Source organism: Maylandia zebra, linkage group LG23, assembly GCF_041146795.1.
Source record: "Maylandia zebra isolate NMK-2024a linkage group LG23, Mzebra_GT3a, whole genome shotgun sequence".
NCBI classification, from domain to species: domain Eukaryota; kingdom Metazoa; phylum Chordata; class Actinopteri; order Cichliformes; family Cichlidae; genus Maylandia; species Maylandia zebra.
In genome coordinates this window covers 24,229,155-24,245,351 of record NC_135188.1, presented here as the reverse complement: position 1 = coordinate 24,245,351, position 16,197 = coordinate 24,229,155, and the positions used below count along the sequence as shown (strand labels likewise).

At 42.6% G+C, this 16,197-nt stretch overlaps 2 protein-coding genes across 6 annotated transcripts in view; one reads left to right on the top strand and one right to left on the bottom strand.

Moving 5' to 3' along the window:
• Positions 1–870: 870 nt before the first annotated feature.
• LOC101472576 (high-affinity choline transporter 1-like) lies at positions 871–5,269 on the top strand. The gene is made up of 8 exons (XM_004562585.3): positions 871–1,219; positions 1,385–1,498; positions 1,765–1,920; positions 2,362–2,510; positions 2,653–2,796; positions 3,472–3,625; positions 3,954–4,168; positions 4,254–5,269. The coding sequence occupies exons 1-8, from the start codon at positions 1,036–1,038 to the stop codon at positions 4,776–4,778; spliced, it is 1,641 nt and encodes a 546-aa protein (XP_004562642.2). The 5' UTR covers positions 871–1,035; the 3' UTR covers positions 4,779–5,269.
• Positions 5,270–6,018: 749 nt separating this feature from the next.
• The window catches only part of unc80 (unc-80 homolog (C. elegans)), an 84,145-nt gene continuing 73,966 nt past the window's right edge, over positions 6,019–16,197 (bottom strand). For 3 of the 5 annotated variants that reach the window (XM_076880221.1, XM_012922262.5, XM_012922263.4), the window contains 12 exons: positions 16,010–16,133; positions 15,701–15,907; positions 15,444–15,628; positions 15,188–15,353; positions 14,681–14,860; positions 14,434–14,581; positions 12,533–12,589; positions 11,433–11,511; positions 10,491–10,596; positions 10,134–10,154; positions 9,679–9,893; positions 6,019–8,855 (listed from right to left, as the gene is read on the bottom strand). In XM_076880221.1, coding sequence (XP_076736336.1) covers positions 8,355–8,855; positions 9,679–9,893; positions 10,134–10,154; positions 10,491–10,596; positions 11,433–11,511; positions 12,533–12,589; positions 14,434–14,581; positions 14,681–14,860; positions 15,188–15,353; positions 15,444–15,628; positions 15,701–15,907; positions 16,010–16,133 — 1,989 coding nt within the window. In that variant the 3' untranslated portion in view covers positions 6,019–8,354. The remainder of the gene's footprint in view (positions 8,856–9,678; positions 9,894–10,133; positions 10,155–10,490; positions 10,597–11,432; positions 11,512–12,532; positions 12,590–14,433; positions 14,582–14,680; positions 14,861–15,187; positions 15,354–15,443; positions 15,629–15,700; positions 15,908–16,009; positions 16,134–16,197) is intronic. The other 2 variants (XM_076880222.1, XM_076880223.1) reach the window with 2 other exon arrangements.

The window sequence follows — 16,197 nt, the reverse complement described above, 5'->3', positions numbered from 1 at the left end:
CCCTTCAAGCTCATCTTCTTCTGACTGGCTGCCCTTCCCAAGCTTTGTTGTTCCTGCTGGCATCTTTGGCACTGGTGCTCCCCGTCAGCAGACAACAGCAAAATCTTCATGATTCCTTCCACCTTGATGAGAATCCCAGTCCCAGACACACTGAAGCATCCCCACAGCATAATACTCCCACCACCATGCTTCACTCTGGGGACAATGTTCTTTGGGTTGTACACCTCTGCCTTCATTCTCCAAACACAAGCAGTGTCTCTGTGGCCTAACAGCTCTAGCTTTGTCTCATGTGCCGATGTGCTTCCAGTATGCATCATAATCGGGTTGTCCTTAGCATATTTCAGTCTGGCCTGAATGTGTTTCTTCTGCAGAAGTGGTGTTTTTCTCAGTCTGTGCAGGGTTCTAGTGATTTTCCTACAATTCCTGACTTGGACAAGTCATTCACAAGTGTCTTGGTAATTGTTCTGAGATCTTTAGACACATCTCTCACTAGTTTTCTTTCCAGTCTTTGAAATCTTTTGCTTCTTACCTCTGTTTGTTCTCAGTGGTTCTCAACGAGTTTCTTTATAACTATGTATATCCATCTCCTGCTTTGTGAAGATCAACAATTCCTGTTCTCAAGTCTAAACTGATTTCTTTTGTTTTTAACATGATGCTTTGAGCAGTCATAGCTTAAACCCTTGCTGAAGTTTTCATACTGTGAAGATAATCTTTACAAGCTTAGAGCATTACAAAGCACATCCTTGGACAGCAGTGGTGCAGATGTGTGTACGCGGGGGGTGGGTGGGTGTGTGTGTGTGTGTGTGTGGGTGGTTGGGATGGGGGGGTCTGATACAGTCTGATACAGCTACACAGTGTGAAGAAGGTCATCAGTCTGACCCTCCCTGTAGTGAGCAGCGAGCTTCCTTTATTCTCCTCTCCCTGCGTCTCACTCAGGGCCTCCGTCACGGCTGAAGAGCAGCTTCTATTGCTTCTATAACCACCAGGAAAAGTCTCAGCAGCTCCAACTTATCATTATTATCATTTTAATTCACGATGGCTCTCCATATATCTGGTCTAATAACGATGGTCATCTTTTATTTGTTGGTGCTGGGGATTGGGATCTGGGCTTTTTTGAAATCTAAGAAGATGGAGAAAAATTCAGCTGGTGGACAGGTGGAAGTTTCTTTTTTGGCTAATCGGAGGGTCACCTTGGCAGTGGGCGTCTTCACCATGACAGGTGAGTTCACGTAGAAGTGTGTGATCAGTAATTTGGTGCTAACTTCAAACACATTTTGCTTTGTTTTTTTTTAATGAAACAATATCTGTTTGCTTTTATAAAAGTAGTAACTTGTACCATGAATGTGAGACTTGTGTGTGCTCTGTCTTGTATGATCGGCTGCAGCTACTTGGGTTGGAGGTGCCTTTATCATTGGAGTTGCAGAGACTGTTTATGACCCCACAAAGGGGTTAATCTGGGCTCTCATTCCTCTACAAATATCAGTTTCATTCATCATCGGTAAGAACCTCTTACAGAGGAGTATTTACCTCCAAAAATATGCCTAAAATGGGCTATTTTCTTCAAAATAAGATCCACTCATACAGGATATGTCCTTATCTTCTATCATTACTTAAGATTTTTTTCTTAACTGTCCCCTTCTCTTAAAGGCAAATTTTGAATACCTTGACATTCCTCAGCGATCACTAAACTCTTAACCACAAGAATCGAACATAACCTGAAATCTAATTTCGGCACTGCTTTGATTGTTGTCTCTTTTGCTAAAGGTGGTCTGTTCTTCGCAAAGCCGATGCGGGATAAAAATTACATCACCATGATGGATCCCTTTCAGAGGAAGTATGGGACAACACTGACCGGGCTTCTCGCCATCATCCCTTTCATAAGTGAAGTCATGTGGGTTCCTGTCACGCTGATTTCCTTGGGTAATATAAACACACAAACACTTCCTTTCAGAAGTGTTGCCTAAAGGTGCTTTTTGTAGTTACCCTGCAGAATTTAGCCAAACATTTTCACAACCAGGGGGCAGCATTTTACCAGTTACCTCTAAACTTCATATTTTAAATACGGTTATATCCTCATAAGGATTTGCCCACTTAAAGAGCGTATTCACCAGTAACACTGGCTCGCCTGCAACATCTAGTGGTCCAAACTGGTATTACACAAACTACAGCATTCAACTTTAGTTGCCGTCTCTTCAATACAACACACAGGTGTTCTGTTTTTTTTTTTAACTCTTATTTTGTTATTTTTTGGAAGGTTTTAAAACTTCTAATTGCCTGTATTTGCCATGAGTATCTTTAAATATTTATAATGGTCAACATGATTTTCAGAGGTATCGATTATGTGTGTTTTTCTCCCAACAGGAGTCACACTTTCCGTCTTTTCCGATCTGCCCTTAAGTCTCTGCATCTGGATCTCTGCTGCGGTGGCCATCGTCTACACAGTTCTTGGAGGTCTCTATTCAGTTGCTTTTACTGATGTCATCCAGTTATCACTGGTGTTTTGTAGCTTGGTGAGTTTAATGTGACAACACATAAACAAGACTGCTTTTCCAACACGCCAGAGGTAAAAGTTATCTCTCGCAAGAAAGAGTGCACGTTACAGTTGAAGCAGATTCGTTTCTCAAAAGCTTTACTCTGTTTTTTTTTTTCCAGTGGTTGTGTGCTCCCTTCGTTCTGGCGAGTGATGTCTACACCGACCTCCGTCAAACGGCTTTCAACCACACATTTCAGGCGCCCTGGCTCGGCCGCCTTGAGCCTGATGACGTGTGGATATGGATCGATAATTTTCTCGCAATGGTGAGATGACATAACAGTAAAATGTTTCTAATGATTTAATAAGATCTGAAGTCCTTGAAACCTTATATTAAAACAAAAACATTGTATATAAAAGATTATATCAAATAAAGTGTAAAGTTGATATGTCGCTAATAAACAAATTGAACAAAAAGGCTGAAAAAATAAGAGGTACAATAAAAAAGAAACAGCGGGAGGAACATTAGGTTAACTGGCAAGAAGTAAGTAATGTGATTGGGTATAAAAAAGTCTCGTTAGGCAGAGTTTCTCAGAAGTAAAGATGGGCAGAGGTTCACCAATTTCCAAAAACCTGTCTACAGATTTCAGAACAATTTCAGAAAAATTTTACTCACGTAAAATTATGAAAACTTTAAATCTCTCCTCATTTACAGTGCATAATATCATCAAAGGAATCAGAAAATTTGGAGGAATCTCTGTGCGCAAGGACAAAGCTGAAAATCAATACTTGCCCTCAGGCATTTTGAGACATCTACATCATGAGTGTGATTTGCTTTTAAACTCTTGGCCCTGTATATGTTTTTATTTGTTAAAAACAAACTGTGAGCAATAAGTTCTTATGCTGGTAATTACTAAAACACAAGAAAATCTCTCGGTTTTAAAAAAAGTAGCTTAAAAAAAATGAACATAGTAGATTGTGGGCTTGCTCTTTGTTTTCAGAGTGTTGGAAATTTGGCGTTTCAGGACTTCTATCAGAGGACACTCTCCTCCAGCTCCACGGCCACGGCCAGAATGATTTGTTTCATAGCGGCAGGTGTGGTCATTGTTCTGGGAATTCCACCTGTGCTGATCGGAGCTGTTGCAGCATCAACAGGTACACCTGACGTCTTCTTTCTTCTGGCTAAACCCTTTAGTTGTCCCCACAGCGGATCATCTGCCTCCATTTCACCCTTTTCCCTCTGCACATCATTTACTAAAAAAAATTCAAACACTACACATAAAACTTAACTAATATTCTTTTTACTCATCCAAATAGTTTTCATAGATTTTATTTTGAATTTATATTTTATCTGGCAAAAAGGGGCTTCCATACACGATGAGCCTTCAGCAGAATGATTCAGATGATCCAGAGATCAGAAAGGAGCAGGAGGACTCATATTTCAGTAACTTTAAACATTATAATGTTTTCTCTTATGCTTCAGACTGGAACCTGACCTCTTATGGCTCACCTTCACCCTATGAGCGAGGAGAGGCTGCCATGGCGTTGCCCATTATCCTTTTGCATCTTACCCCCACCGCTGTTTTCGTTGTCGCCATGGGAGCCATCGCCGGCGCTGCCATGTCATCCACTGACTCGTGCCTGCTGGCGGCAACCTCCATCTTCACCACCAACATCTACACCCTCGTTAGGCATCAGGTAGGAACAAAGTCGGTCAGAATGCGGAGTTCTTAAAAGTTTGTGTTGATATTTTGGGAAAAATGAGCTTTGGTGTTCTGTTTAGGTATCAGAGAAAGAGCTGCAGTGGGTGATCCGCCTCTCCATAGTGGTCGTAGGGACTGTAGGAACCTCACTCACCTACCTGGACAGCAGAACGTTGGCCTTCTGGATCCTCAGCTCTGACTTGACCTACACCGTCATGCTCCCCCAGCTGATCTGCATCCTCTTCGTCGGATCATCCAATGCCTACGGGGCTGTGGCAGGTTACGTTGTTGCCTTTGTGATGAGAGTGCTGTGTGGCGAGCCGGTGTTCAACCTTCCCCCCATCCTGCGTTTCCCTGGCTGCTCTCTGGAGGATGGTGTTTATGTGCAGCGCTGGCCTTTCAAGACCACTTGCATGCTGTCCTCTCTGGTCACCATCCTGGTATTTTCTTATGCGACATCGCTCTTGTTCAACAAGGGGATCCTCCCAGAGAGGTGGGACCTGTTCAGGGTGAAGACTCAAGAAGAAACAGCACCAGCAGATGGCGCCAGACTCGGTGAAAATGATAAACATGCATCTGAACCGATGTTGGACACAAGATGCTAAGTTTATCTTTTTTTCCTACATTTTCAAGTCTTCAGCACTTCTGCTATATTAAATGATGCACATTGGTAATGGCAATGTTGCCTGATTTCTGGATTACTTTTGTTGTTATGCAAAATAAAATGAACAAATGCCTTTTACTTCACAGCTAGTTAAACATTATGTTTACAATTACCTTGAGTCAGAAAACAATTAATCCCCACCAAGCTGCTTAGAGCACATTTTACATGTTTTTTTTTTAATCATTATTTAAGAGAAATATCTGCTCTGCTGTAACAGCAGCATATTTGTGTATATCACTATTTGTGTGGGTAACTCCGTATAACAACCACTGCTAATAATGAACTGATTGTTAGTTAAACTTGAGTAAATAGCTATTTTACTGTTGACATTTCAATAATAAATATGTCGTACTAATCAGTGGGCATGTTATACTTTAAATCTGTTTATGTCATTAAGTTGTGCAATATAAAATTCCATACTGTGAAAAAGTTTGCCCCCTCTCTGATTCCTCATTTTTTGCACATTTCTCACGCTTATGCTATAAATTTTAATATCAGAGAGGTTAACCAAGTAAATTCAAAGTGCACTTTTTAAATGATTGTATTTTTCCCTTAACAAATGCAATGACCCTGAGAGGTTAAACACACTGGAACTTAAAAAAAATGACAACAGTAAACCACAATAGAAGTAGAAAAAAACTCAGCAAAAGTCAAATAAAACACGAAGGAAGTAGAAAAATAGAAGAAAATATCACAAAACGTAATGGATGTGTTTTTGGGGACACAATAATGTGACGGACCAGCTACGGAAGTGACAGAAACCAAAAACAAGTGTAGGCTTACAGTGACACAGGCTTAGAAGAAGCAGAGGATTCATTGATGTTGTGAGGAATAAAAAGATGAACATAAAGTGTTTTAAACATATGATTAATATAATAGTGTCAGTACGTTTTCCATTAGCTGTTCATTGTTAGCTCTTCTGTCACGTTATTGTCTCCCCAAAAACACACCCATTCTGTTCTTGATTTTTTTAAAGTTTTTGCAGCATTTTTATATTATATATGCTTTTATTTTCTTATGTCGCAGTGTGTTTGACCTCTCAGAGCTACTGTAAAAAAAAAAAAAGAAAGAAACCTGACCCTATTTAAAAAAGTTGTCAGTCATCTTGCTGAGCTATTTTCAAAGCAAGAACTGAAAATGACAGAAACCTCCATTTAAAAAACCCCCAGACAAAGCTGAAAAACAGTGTAAACAATATCCATTTATTTAGATATTTAGGAAATATTCTGATATAATGAAGCTTTATTATTTAATCTTTGCACAAAGAAGACATCATTCGACACAGACATGTTACATTTAAAGGGAGTGACAAACCCAGCGACCCTCAACAATAAATATGCCGATACGTCTTTACATTAGGCTTGGCGTGATATGCATTTAGAAACATCAAATGAAGAATTTGCAGAGCTGCGTGGATTTAGACGACACAACGACAACCCCCTTTAAGAAATGCATCATTCCCTCTGCGTAACTTGAGTCTCTGCGTAACCAAAATGATTACATAATTTTTCACAAATCATGACACAGAAAAAAGAAAGACAAGCAGCCAACAATAAAACACTCACAGTGCACTGGTGTGAGTTATGGCACAAAGTTTTGTCTTCTGTGACCTGACAGCACACAGAGAGGTTTGAGTGTGGAGGCCACAGCAAGCAGCTGAGTGTCACGAACACGGCAGACAGAAAACAACCTGACGTTACTGCGGGACTGTTTCAGTGGATACTCCTGGAGGTATGAGGTTCTCAGTGGACTAAATAAACCGATGTATGCAGACGTCTCTGTTAAGGCATGAAATGAGAAACGAGGTAACGTCTATCTACTGCATCGTCACAGTTGCAATAAAGATAAGAGACATCCCGTCCCCACTGCTCTGAATAGAAGACATCACAGACACAAACAGAACAGCATGACGAACACCAGGACAAGTGTCTCTGTAAATATTATATGCCTTTTTCTTACATATATAACTGCTATGTAAAGATACAGTCTTTGGTCCCAAATAAAATATTGTGCACAACATACACTTTAGAGTTAGAGCTGAACTCAATGAGACAATGGTAGGACATTATGACTGCATGATGATGGCGATAGCACAACCGGTGTTGGTTTATTTATCTACCGGTGAAGCCGCAATCTACTGCCTTCTTCCTAAAACTAACAAACAGATAAAACACATTCAAATGTAGTGTCTCTACATTTAAAAGGGGAATTGGTTGGTTTTTTGCTGTGTTTCCACAGCCAGGCCCCAAAGATGAAGCCTGGGATGACAGAGGCTGTGGGAGGGTCTACCATACAAAGTTCCTGATTGGTCACCATGATTTTCTCTCCAGTTATGGTGCACACTGTGGTCCGTGCCATAGTCTCTCCTATTCCTGCAGCCGTTACAACCCTTGCAATCCCTCCCATCTCTGCAATCTGTTCCATTCCTCCAACTACTGCAACCCCAGTAATCTCTCACATCCATGTAACTCTGTCAATCTGTGCAACTGTGGATTTTTTCTCTCCTTTTAAACGTGAAAATACGAGGTGCATATACATGAACACAAAGGTCGCAACTACTTCATAAGCTGCTGTGAGACTGTGCTGTAATACAGGGAGCACGATTAGACGGCGCAACATCTTCTCACATGAAAAAGTCATGTGACCATGTTTACAGTTTAGCGTTAGCCTTTCAGATTGCATCCACGCTAAAACCACAAAAAGTCAAAATTGTGTTGAATTTGTTTCGGTTATCCTGTTGAGCGTCTCTGATTTATCCTAAACTTTTATTTTTTAGCAGAGTTGATGGAAAAGTTTTTATCCACATCAAGATGTTTACTTTACAAACATCATCACTTAACAAAGCACTGGACATGATGGAGTTTTAGCTGGAAACACGTGTATTCGACTTTATGAACATTTTGAAGTGCAAATGACAGAAAAAAAACATCTCTTTCTAAAATATAAAATCTCATAGACTTCTGGATTACAACATGTCATACTCCACTTCTATGTGATTAAAATACATATGCTGTGTTATATATTTATTCCCTTTACTCCATTTCAAATAAAGGTGCTAAGATAAGTCACTCACTTTATCTTTAGAATGGCTCTTTATAACGTTTATACAAATCTGCACCACATCACATGTTATATCATCTCCTTTTTCAATATAGACATATTTTCTATTTTAAATAGTCATTACTGAGTTAAATAATCCTTTCTCTTATCTTAAATAGGTATTTGATATCGTTGCTGAAAAAACATTTCTGCTCTTGGTGAGGACCAGAGATGAGACCTTATGTCGATTGCTGCTGTAACATACATTCAGCCCTCAGTCTGAGGACAGAGAAGATAAGAGAGTGACTCTGATTTGTCATATTTCAGACAGAGGAAGGAGTTTTCTTCATTTAGGAGACGTAAAGTCAAAACAGTCCTGTCCTTTCAAACTGTTTAAGACTTTCAGTAAAACCAAAAACTTTACTTTTTGTGTTTTATAGAGCATCTGGATAGAAAAAACATCCATCCGTCACCTCTCTCACACGTGGGACTCATCCAGGTCCAGGTCGACGGGTGAGAGGGGGAGGGGAGAGCGGCGGGGCGACCGGCGGGGGGGAGGAGGGGACAGCAGCGGGGTGAGAAGCGGGTTCTCGGTGCCGTCGTCCTCGCTGAGGTGCAGCAGGGTGTCGCTGCGCGGCAGCAGGGCGGTTGTGTCCTCGTCCCCGGGGCTCTCTCTGATCCTAGAAGGCCCCGGGGGTGGTGGAGGAGGAGGAGCAGCAGCAAGATGAGTTGGTGGTAATGGAGGTGGCGGCGGTGGACCCGGAGCGGGTGCTGTGCTCAGCACTGGGAGTGGCGGTGGAAGAGGAGAGGAGGTGCGGGACAAAGGGAGAGGGGAGCAGGTTCTGGAGAGGGGGAGAGGGGAGCAGGTTCGGGATGGGGGTGTTGGAGTGGAAGGCCGGGAGATGGATGGGGGAGGGGAGAGGCTGCTGCGTAGCCCCCACTGCTCTCTCTTCTCCTTGCTGCTTAATGCTTGAGGGACCTGTGTGGGAATACACCTGCTCCTGTAGTTTAGCTTTTAAAGGGCTACTTCACACATAAATGACATAAAATTATATTTTTATCTCCTTAAAATTAGAGGAATAGCTGCAGATGGTCATCATTCTGGTTTGAAGGCCGTAAAGGCGTGCCACAGGGCTCAATACTAGGTCCACTCACTGGCCACTTTGTTAGGTACAGTTGTTCAACTACTTGCTAGCACAAATATCTAATCGATCAACCCTTTATATTTAGGCATGTACACATCGTGAAGACGACTTGCTGAAGTTGAAACTGAGCATCAGAATGAGGAAGAAAGGTGATTTAAATGACTTTGAATGTGGCATGTTGTTGCTGGTCTGAGCGTTTCAGAAACTGCTAAGATTTTTCGTAAAATCTCTGGAGTTTTACAGGGGATGAGCTGAAAAACAGAAAATCATCTCAAACTGAGTTCTCTGTACTCAAACGGCCCCCATAGTCATCAGATCTCAATCCAGAGCACCACTGGGTTGAATCTATACCACAAAGAATTAAGTGGTTCTGAAGACAAAAGGCAGTCCGACCCAGTACTAGCAAAGTGTACCTAATCAAAAAGCTGGTGAATATAAATCAGTAGATACTGCTACAAAAAAAAAATAGGATTTTTTTAGTGAACCAACTATGTAAGTACTTCAATTGTATTGTTTATACCACAACATGACATGGTATAAAACATGGCGATGGTAAGAAGAAGATGAAATAAATGTAGGTAACACTTAGTACTATAGTTTTATTTATTTTATTTAATGTCCACAGCATTCTGCATTTCCTCCTTCAGCTGGTCCTACCTGTGCATTTGTAGGTCCGTGCAGGTCAGCCAAGATCATGGCTGAAGAGGTGGGGGGTACTTCCAGGGTTGGGGACTTTGATGGGGCAGGACTCGTCCCTCTGCCTTCGCCCGGTGGGTCCACAGTGCTGGGAGTTGGAGGCTTGCTTGCCCCCGTGGATGCCTGCTGGCCTTGATTCTCTGTAAAGGTGACTGACCTCTTTTGGTCTCCATGCGCTGTGGGCAGACATGCATGCGCACGTGGTCAAAACAGAGACGATAGCGCCAGCTAGCGACTCGCTAACACATTAGCACCACCAAAGAGAGTGGAGGCAGCGAGGGGATGGGAGAGGGGGAGGCAGGGGATTGGGGGGGTAATGCAAGACAGACATGCAGAGCGTCCTATTGGGTGAGGTTGCAGATAAAAGGGACGAGCCGTTGCAGGGTGGAGAGGAAGGGTTACGAGTTGTGTCTCACCTTCACAGTCCAATAAAGTTTCTTTATTTCGAAACAAAAGCATGAGACAGAACAGAGTGAGAAGAGTCAGTCTGGTGGCAGGTGGTACAGCAAACAGCATTGGAACAAACACAGAGGTCGTGAATGGGGAGGACGGGTCAGTTCAAGTCAGCACACTGACAATAAATAAAGTATTGTTACAGGTATAAGTGTTTGTAAGTCTGGATTTGGATTGTGTGCTTGATCTGAAGTGCAGGGTGAGTTTTGCTGTTACTTTTAAAGATAGTCACGCATCCTGTTTCAGAGTTTTAAAACACATGATGCGCTTTCATCATCCCTCATCTAAGAAAAGACAGATGAAAGCATGTGTGCTGTTACCCAGTGGTTTGTTCTTGGGCTGGATGCTCCTGCGCGTTGTAGAAAGCCTCGCTCCAGATCGACCGCGTGGTTCGGTTTTTGGAATGGACAGCAGGGGGCGTCGCATCTACGGGAAATTTAAGAAAATCCACAAGATGGTTAGCCTGCCCACTGTATTGTAGCGCCTATGTGTGATGTCTTCCTCGTCTTTTTAGTAAATAAAATGCTTTTTAAAAACAGGTTTATGTAACACCTGTAACGGGACACAACCCAAGAATGACTGAATTATTTAAAATAAATACATTTCCACATCTATTTAAAAAATAATAATAATGATTTATAATAATAAACATGAACATAATACAGAAGAAAGTTCTATATATTATTAAAATGACCACAACAGTGATTGTAACAATATAACAAACTTATTAGACGTCTGAAAAATATAAATATATAAAATGAAAAATATATTAAAATAATATAAATCTATATTGCTTCAAAGACTTTGTCTTTTTTATCCCCACATTGTTTAAGCATTTTTAGGGTGGCTTATTTTGATAACTTGATTGATAATCAACCCCGACCGCAGACGCCACTCCTCCCTGAGCCTGGTTCTGCTAGAAGTTTCTTCTTGTTAAAACAGAGTTTTTCCTTCCCACAGTTGAGCTCTTGCTCACAGGGGCTCGTATGATTGTTGGAGTTTTGTGTGTTTATTTGTATTATTGTATTGGTCCTTACCTTACAATATAAAGCACCTTGAGGCAACTGTTTTTGGGATTTGGCGCTATATAAATAAAACTGAACTGAAGTGAATTTCTTTTATTTTATGTGTGTGTCTAAAAATACTTTTAAATTCTATTTTCTTGTAATGTATTTGCTTAAATGTGAATTAAGATAGCACATACTCAATGCCATCAAGTTACATGGACACATGGGACACATGAAAAAAGGTGATGTCCACACCTGTCTGAGTCCTCGCTTTCTTCCTAACGGGGGCTGGATCAGGAGGTTCTGACCTGGTTCGCTCTGCACACTGGCCACCCTGATGCAGTCAGTCATAAAGAGACACACACACACACACACACACACATTCACGTGCGCACATTCACGCAAAACACACAGAAATACGTCACCATAAAGGGACTGAAAAGCAAAGATTACCCAACCGTCGATAAACGCAACTTTGATCACAATAAGATGTCGCTGCTACTCTACCCATTCACTCACTACACAATACACACAGTGTGCTACAAGACACCCAATCACAGTACGGAAAAGAATAACAGTGCTGCCATGATTCAAACACTGAAAACACAACAGGGGAGTAGTAGGGCCTGGAGTGGCAATCCTGACAAAGCAACTTGTCTTGTTTTTTGTGCTACAAATGCCCCTGAAACACCTGAAATGTCCCCATCTAACCATGAAACAGTCATACGGCATATTTAAAGTTAGCTTCTAAACAAAAAACAACAACTAAAGTGTCCATTGTTTGTATTTTTTTGTGTTGCCACCCCAGTTCCCTCGTGCCCCTCCAGATTGGTATCCACAATAGGACGCCCAATTTGATCAGCGAAAAGCCTGATAGACACGTAAACAGTATGAAACACCATGGCACCGATGAGAGGCTGACTTTAGTGATGGCACATTAACTGTAAAGAACCACAGCTAACAGAGAAAGAACAGAGGCAGAGCTCCCTGGCCCCAGGGGCTCTGAGACCCTTTTTAACATTTTTTTTTTTGTAAAAGGGGGAGGGGGCCTGGTTAGGATAGCACAGCGGATGAGCTGAGAAGATGAGGGTCAGTGTGGAGCTCAAGGGGAAGTGAGGGGGGTTAAGGGGATAGAGACAAGGCACATTAGACCCACACAGAAAGAGATAGAGACGGGTAAGTGGGAGGTGGGGGGGCGGAGGTGTGACTGGCCGAGGCGATTTGATTCGATGCGGATGAGTGATCAACAGTGAGGCGGCCGATAGAGGTGGCCGTCCTGAGGTGATGCCCCTCCCAGTGGCAGACAGATGCAAGAATGCACCAACGGGACACAGACAGAGAGAGGGCCACTGTACCTAGAGAGGTTACCCTCCTGCAGAAGACCCTGGGACTCATCTAGCACATTGGGTTCACTGTAAAAAGGGGGGCGAAGCGGGAAAATGGGAGTTTAGGGAGTGTAGTGAGATCCATCACCACCCTGAGCCCCTTCCTTAGCAGGGTTTATATAAGCCAGGGTGTTTCCTCTAACCAAAAGTAACCAAAGGCAGAGCAGACTTTTGATTTTTAACATTCTTACCATGAAACAGAGTCTTAACACTGCTTAATAAAAAACGTGATAAATCAACAGAGATATACATAGATAAATATGACTGTGGTTGTGGAATATGACTGGTTGATTTCTCGTCCATCGGTCGGCTCTACATGTTACATAATAAACAGGAAAGAGTTGAACATTTCATGAAAGCTGCTCTGAAAACAGAAATAATCTCATTAGTTTAACCAGCAGGATAGAAGCACAGTGGTTCTCAAATATAGCTGTGAAGTTTAGACACTTTAGCTTTTTGTAGTCAAGAGTCAACGTATTTGAGAGTGAAGCTATCAGCTGATTTTTTTATTGGTTAGCAACCTGCATTCATAGATCGCAAGTGTAGAAACATATTAATAAAATCCTGGAACATGACATTACAAAGGAGATGTACGTCAGGCACTCAGGAGCCTTGATTGTGAAGCATAAACTCGCTGTAAGCCTCTGACGTCTATAACTGACGACATATGTTTCAGTTAGAAATTTGCACTGTAGCTACACTATGTGGTAAGCACAAGCCCCTCTAAAACTGCACCAAAACCTATGCAGGATTAGGACTTTTTCAGGGCCCCTGAAAAAAATTACTGGGGGGACAAATGTCAGAATTAATCTCCTGATTGACTGTTTTTGTAGAATTCTTTGATTGATCTAAGAAATCAAACTTCTGAGATTAATGTCAAAATTAATCTCATGACAAAGAGTTATATAAAAATGATTACTATCTTCTCAGAATACTGAAATTATTGTCAGGATTCAGACTTTTTCCACTCAGAGTTTTGAGATAAATGTCAGAATTAATCTCGTGACTAAGATTAATGTTCAAATTCTGACTTTTTTCTCTGAATTCTGAGAACAAAGTCAGAATTAATTTTTTTCTTCTCAGAATTCTGAGGGATAAAAAATCCAAAAGACACTCCCCATTTCTTATTAGTGGCCCTAATCCTCTTCTGCATTAACCTGATGTGTACCTCCCTAATGTAACTGCATGTGGCACCGATGTGGCCTGTAACTATTGTGATCAGCACAGCTGAATCCAGCTAATGTTTTGCCAAAGCTTTGTAATTAATAAATGAAAAAGGAACAATTCTTTTCTGAATATAAGGAATACTAATCATAGCATTAATATAAGGACTCACGAATGTCAGTTAACCCCTGGAGAGAGACTGGTGAAAACACTGGATGGTACAGGGGGGAATTTTGTGACCTAGTGACAGCCTGTAACCATTTGCTGGTCAAGGAAAACAGATAGTTCAGAACAACTGGTTTCCAGGTGACTGGTGCCTTAATGCAGGTTAAACAGAGCTGGTCACTGTAGGCCTTTTTACTCCTTTGTTTCCTGTTATAAAGCTGGCTGTTTGATCATGCAGGATCTGCAGTTAGCTCTATTTTTCAGCCCTTTTGTTTTCTCCCTTTCACTCGGTCTGACATCGCCTTTTAATGGCTAGTGAGATTATTTCTGCCTTCACACCATTTCATCTTTACTTTTCAAGTACAGGAAGAACAACTTGCATATTGCAGCTAACAACTAACTACTAAACCACCATTTTTTGTTTGTTTTTTAACCGATAAAGACTAAACAGATTGAATTAAAAAAAGATTTTCACTGAACTAGGTGTGACTGTTTTACATAAGTGCTTATCTGTGGCTCCCAGGTTCAGTGGGAAATGTTACCTGTGGCTGGGCAACATGGTGGTGCGGGGGGCCTCGGGCTGAGAGGCCGCCGAGCCAGTGGCGTGGCTGGAGAAACGGCGCTGTGACATCACCCTGGGCATGAAGGCTTCGTGCTCGCTCACCACGCTGGGAATGCTCATGGAGTCAACTGCAGCGAGAGGAACGTAGAGTGGTGAGTTCACTTTAAAGGAAGTGAACAGGAATGAGTGAGAATAGCTGGTGAAAACAAGGGAACAGTGTTTCTGACTCTCTTCATCGTCCTCGTCGGTACGGCTGAGCGTGTCCTGTGAGGGCTGCCGTGACGGTTGGCTGTCCTGCTCCCAAACTGTTCCAGTGCCTGTGTTGGATCGCGACATTGTGGCCAAACTGAGGCGGTAGGCTGACGTGGAGGTGCCCACCGTGCTGATGGATGTCTTGCCCTGATATGCTGTGGGGTGGGAAACGCCATACGTGACTGCAGAGTTGATAGCTTCTATTTGAAAACACTTACAGGACAAGTTCACCCTGTTTATCCGTCTATATTACTGATTCCTTTTACGTGGACATTTTTTTAAAAACATACTCATGTTCCATTAAGAAATTAAACATACAGACATACACAGCAATCATCTCCTGTCAGATTATATCAGGGTATTTGGACTGCAGTATGTTGTACGTCAGTATGTGTGTGACGAGAAGCCAAAAAACACTAGATGGATAAAATGGGATTTTTAGATGAACTGTTCCTTTAATTTTTTAGTATGTAGCTCCTGACCCGAGCCGCTGTGCACAGCCTCTTTGAGGATCTTGAGCTCATTATTGAACTCTGCAAACAGTGAGCTCTTGCAGAGAGGTCGTGGGATGAAGCGCCGCTCCAGCTGATCAGCGATGTGGTGGCGCGCTGTGATCTCTTCCTGGGAATCGGCCGGCTGGGTCAGCAACTGGAAAAGTAAGATGGAGGAAAAGTGAGGAAGATGACAGCAAACTTTTCAGGAGTGCTGAAGGAGCAGGAGGCTCCTGAAGTCCCCTACCTTGCACTGTATAAAGGGTCTGAGCAGGACAAAAATAGGGATCCGGGTTCGGACGATAAAGTCGATGAAGTCCCAGAAGGCCAAGCCGCCCACCTTCCTCAGAGCCATCTCCTTCACCTGCAGGCTCAGCCGATACCACTGGTTCCCCAGCGAGCGCTCGAAGCAAACCAGCACCACCTTCAGAGCTGTGGAGGAAGGAGGATGAGAAGAGGAAGACAAAGCAAAGCTATAAAATGTTCTCCCCTCTTCTATTGTACCTAAATAAGCAGCCTGGCTCGTGGACTCTGCTAATCCCTCCCTACGCAGATCTTTCCCAGGGTCACCCGGCGTGGAGCAGTGAGCCGGAGAGGCGTCAAGCATAAAGTTCTTGGTGCGGGATGTGGAGATGATACGAGGGGGAAGCAGGATGTTGATGACTGTCTGTAGGAGCAGGAAGACCTCCGGCTGCTCCAGGTGGGGGCTGTCTGCATCGAGAAAACAAAACAAAAGCAGGAAATACAAAAAACCCTGAGCAAGATGCTGATTGGCGTTTTAAGTCTCCTCCTCCAATCGCACCAATAAATCACCTTTGCTCCCGGAGCCTACAGTTAACACGAAGGGAATGAGCAGGTTGAGCAGCATCCCCTCCCGCCTTTCCTGATTGGTGAAAGGTGAGATCACGTGACTGAGGGGGAAGTCTTCCTTCAAGGCCTGTGGAGAAGCGCGAGGGAATTAGCATTAGCACGCGGAGCAGCTGCTTTATGAGTGGGTGTTT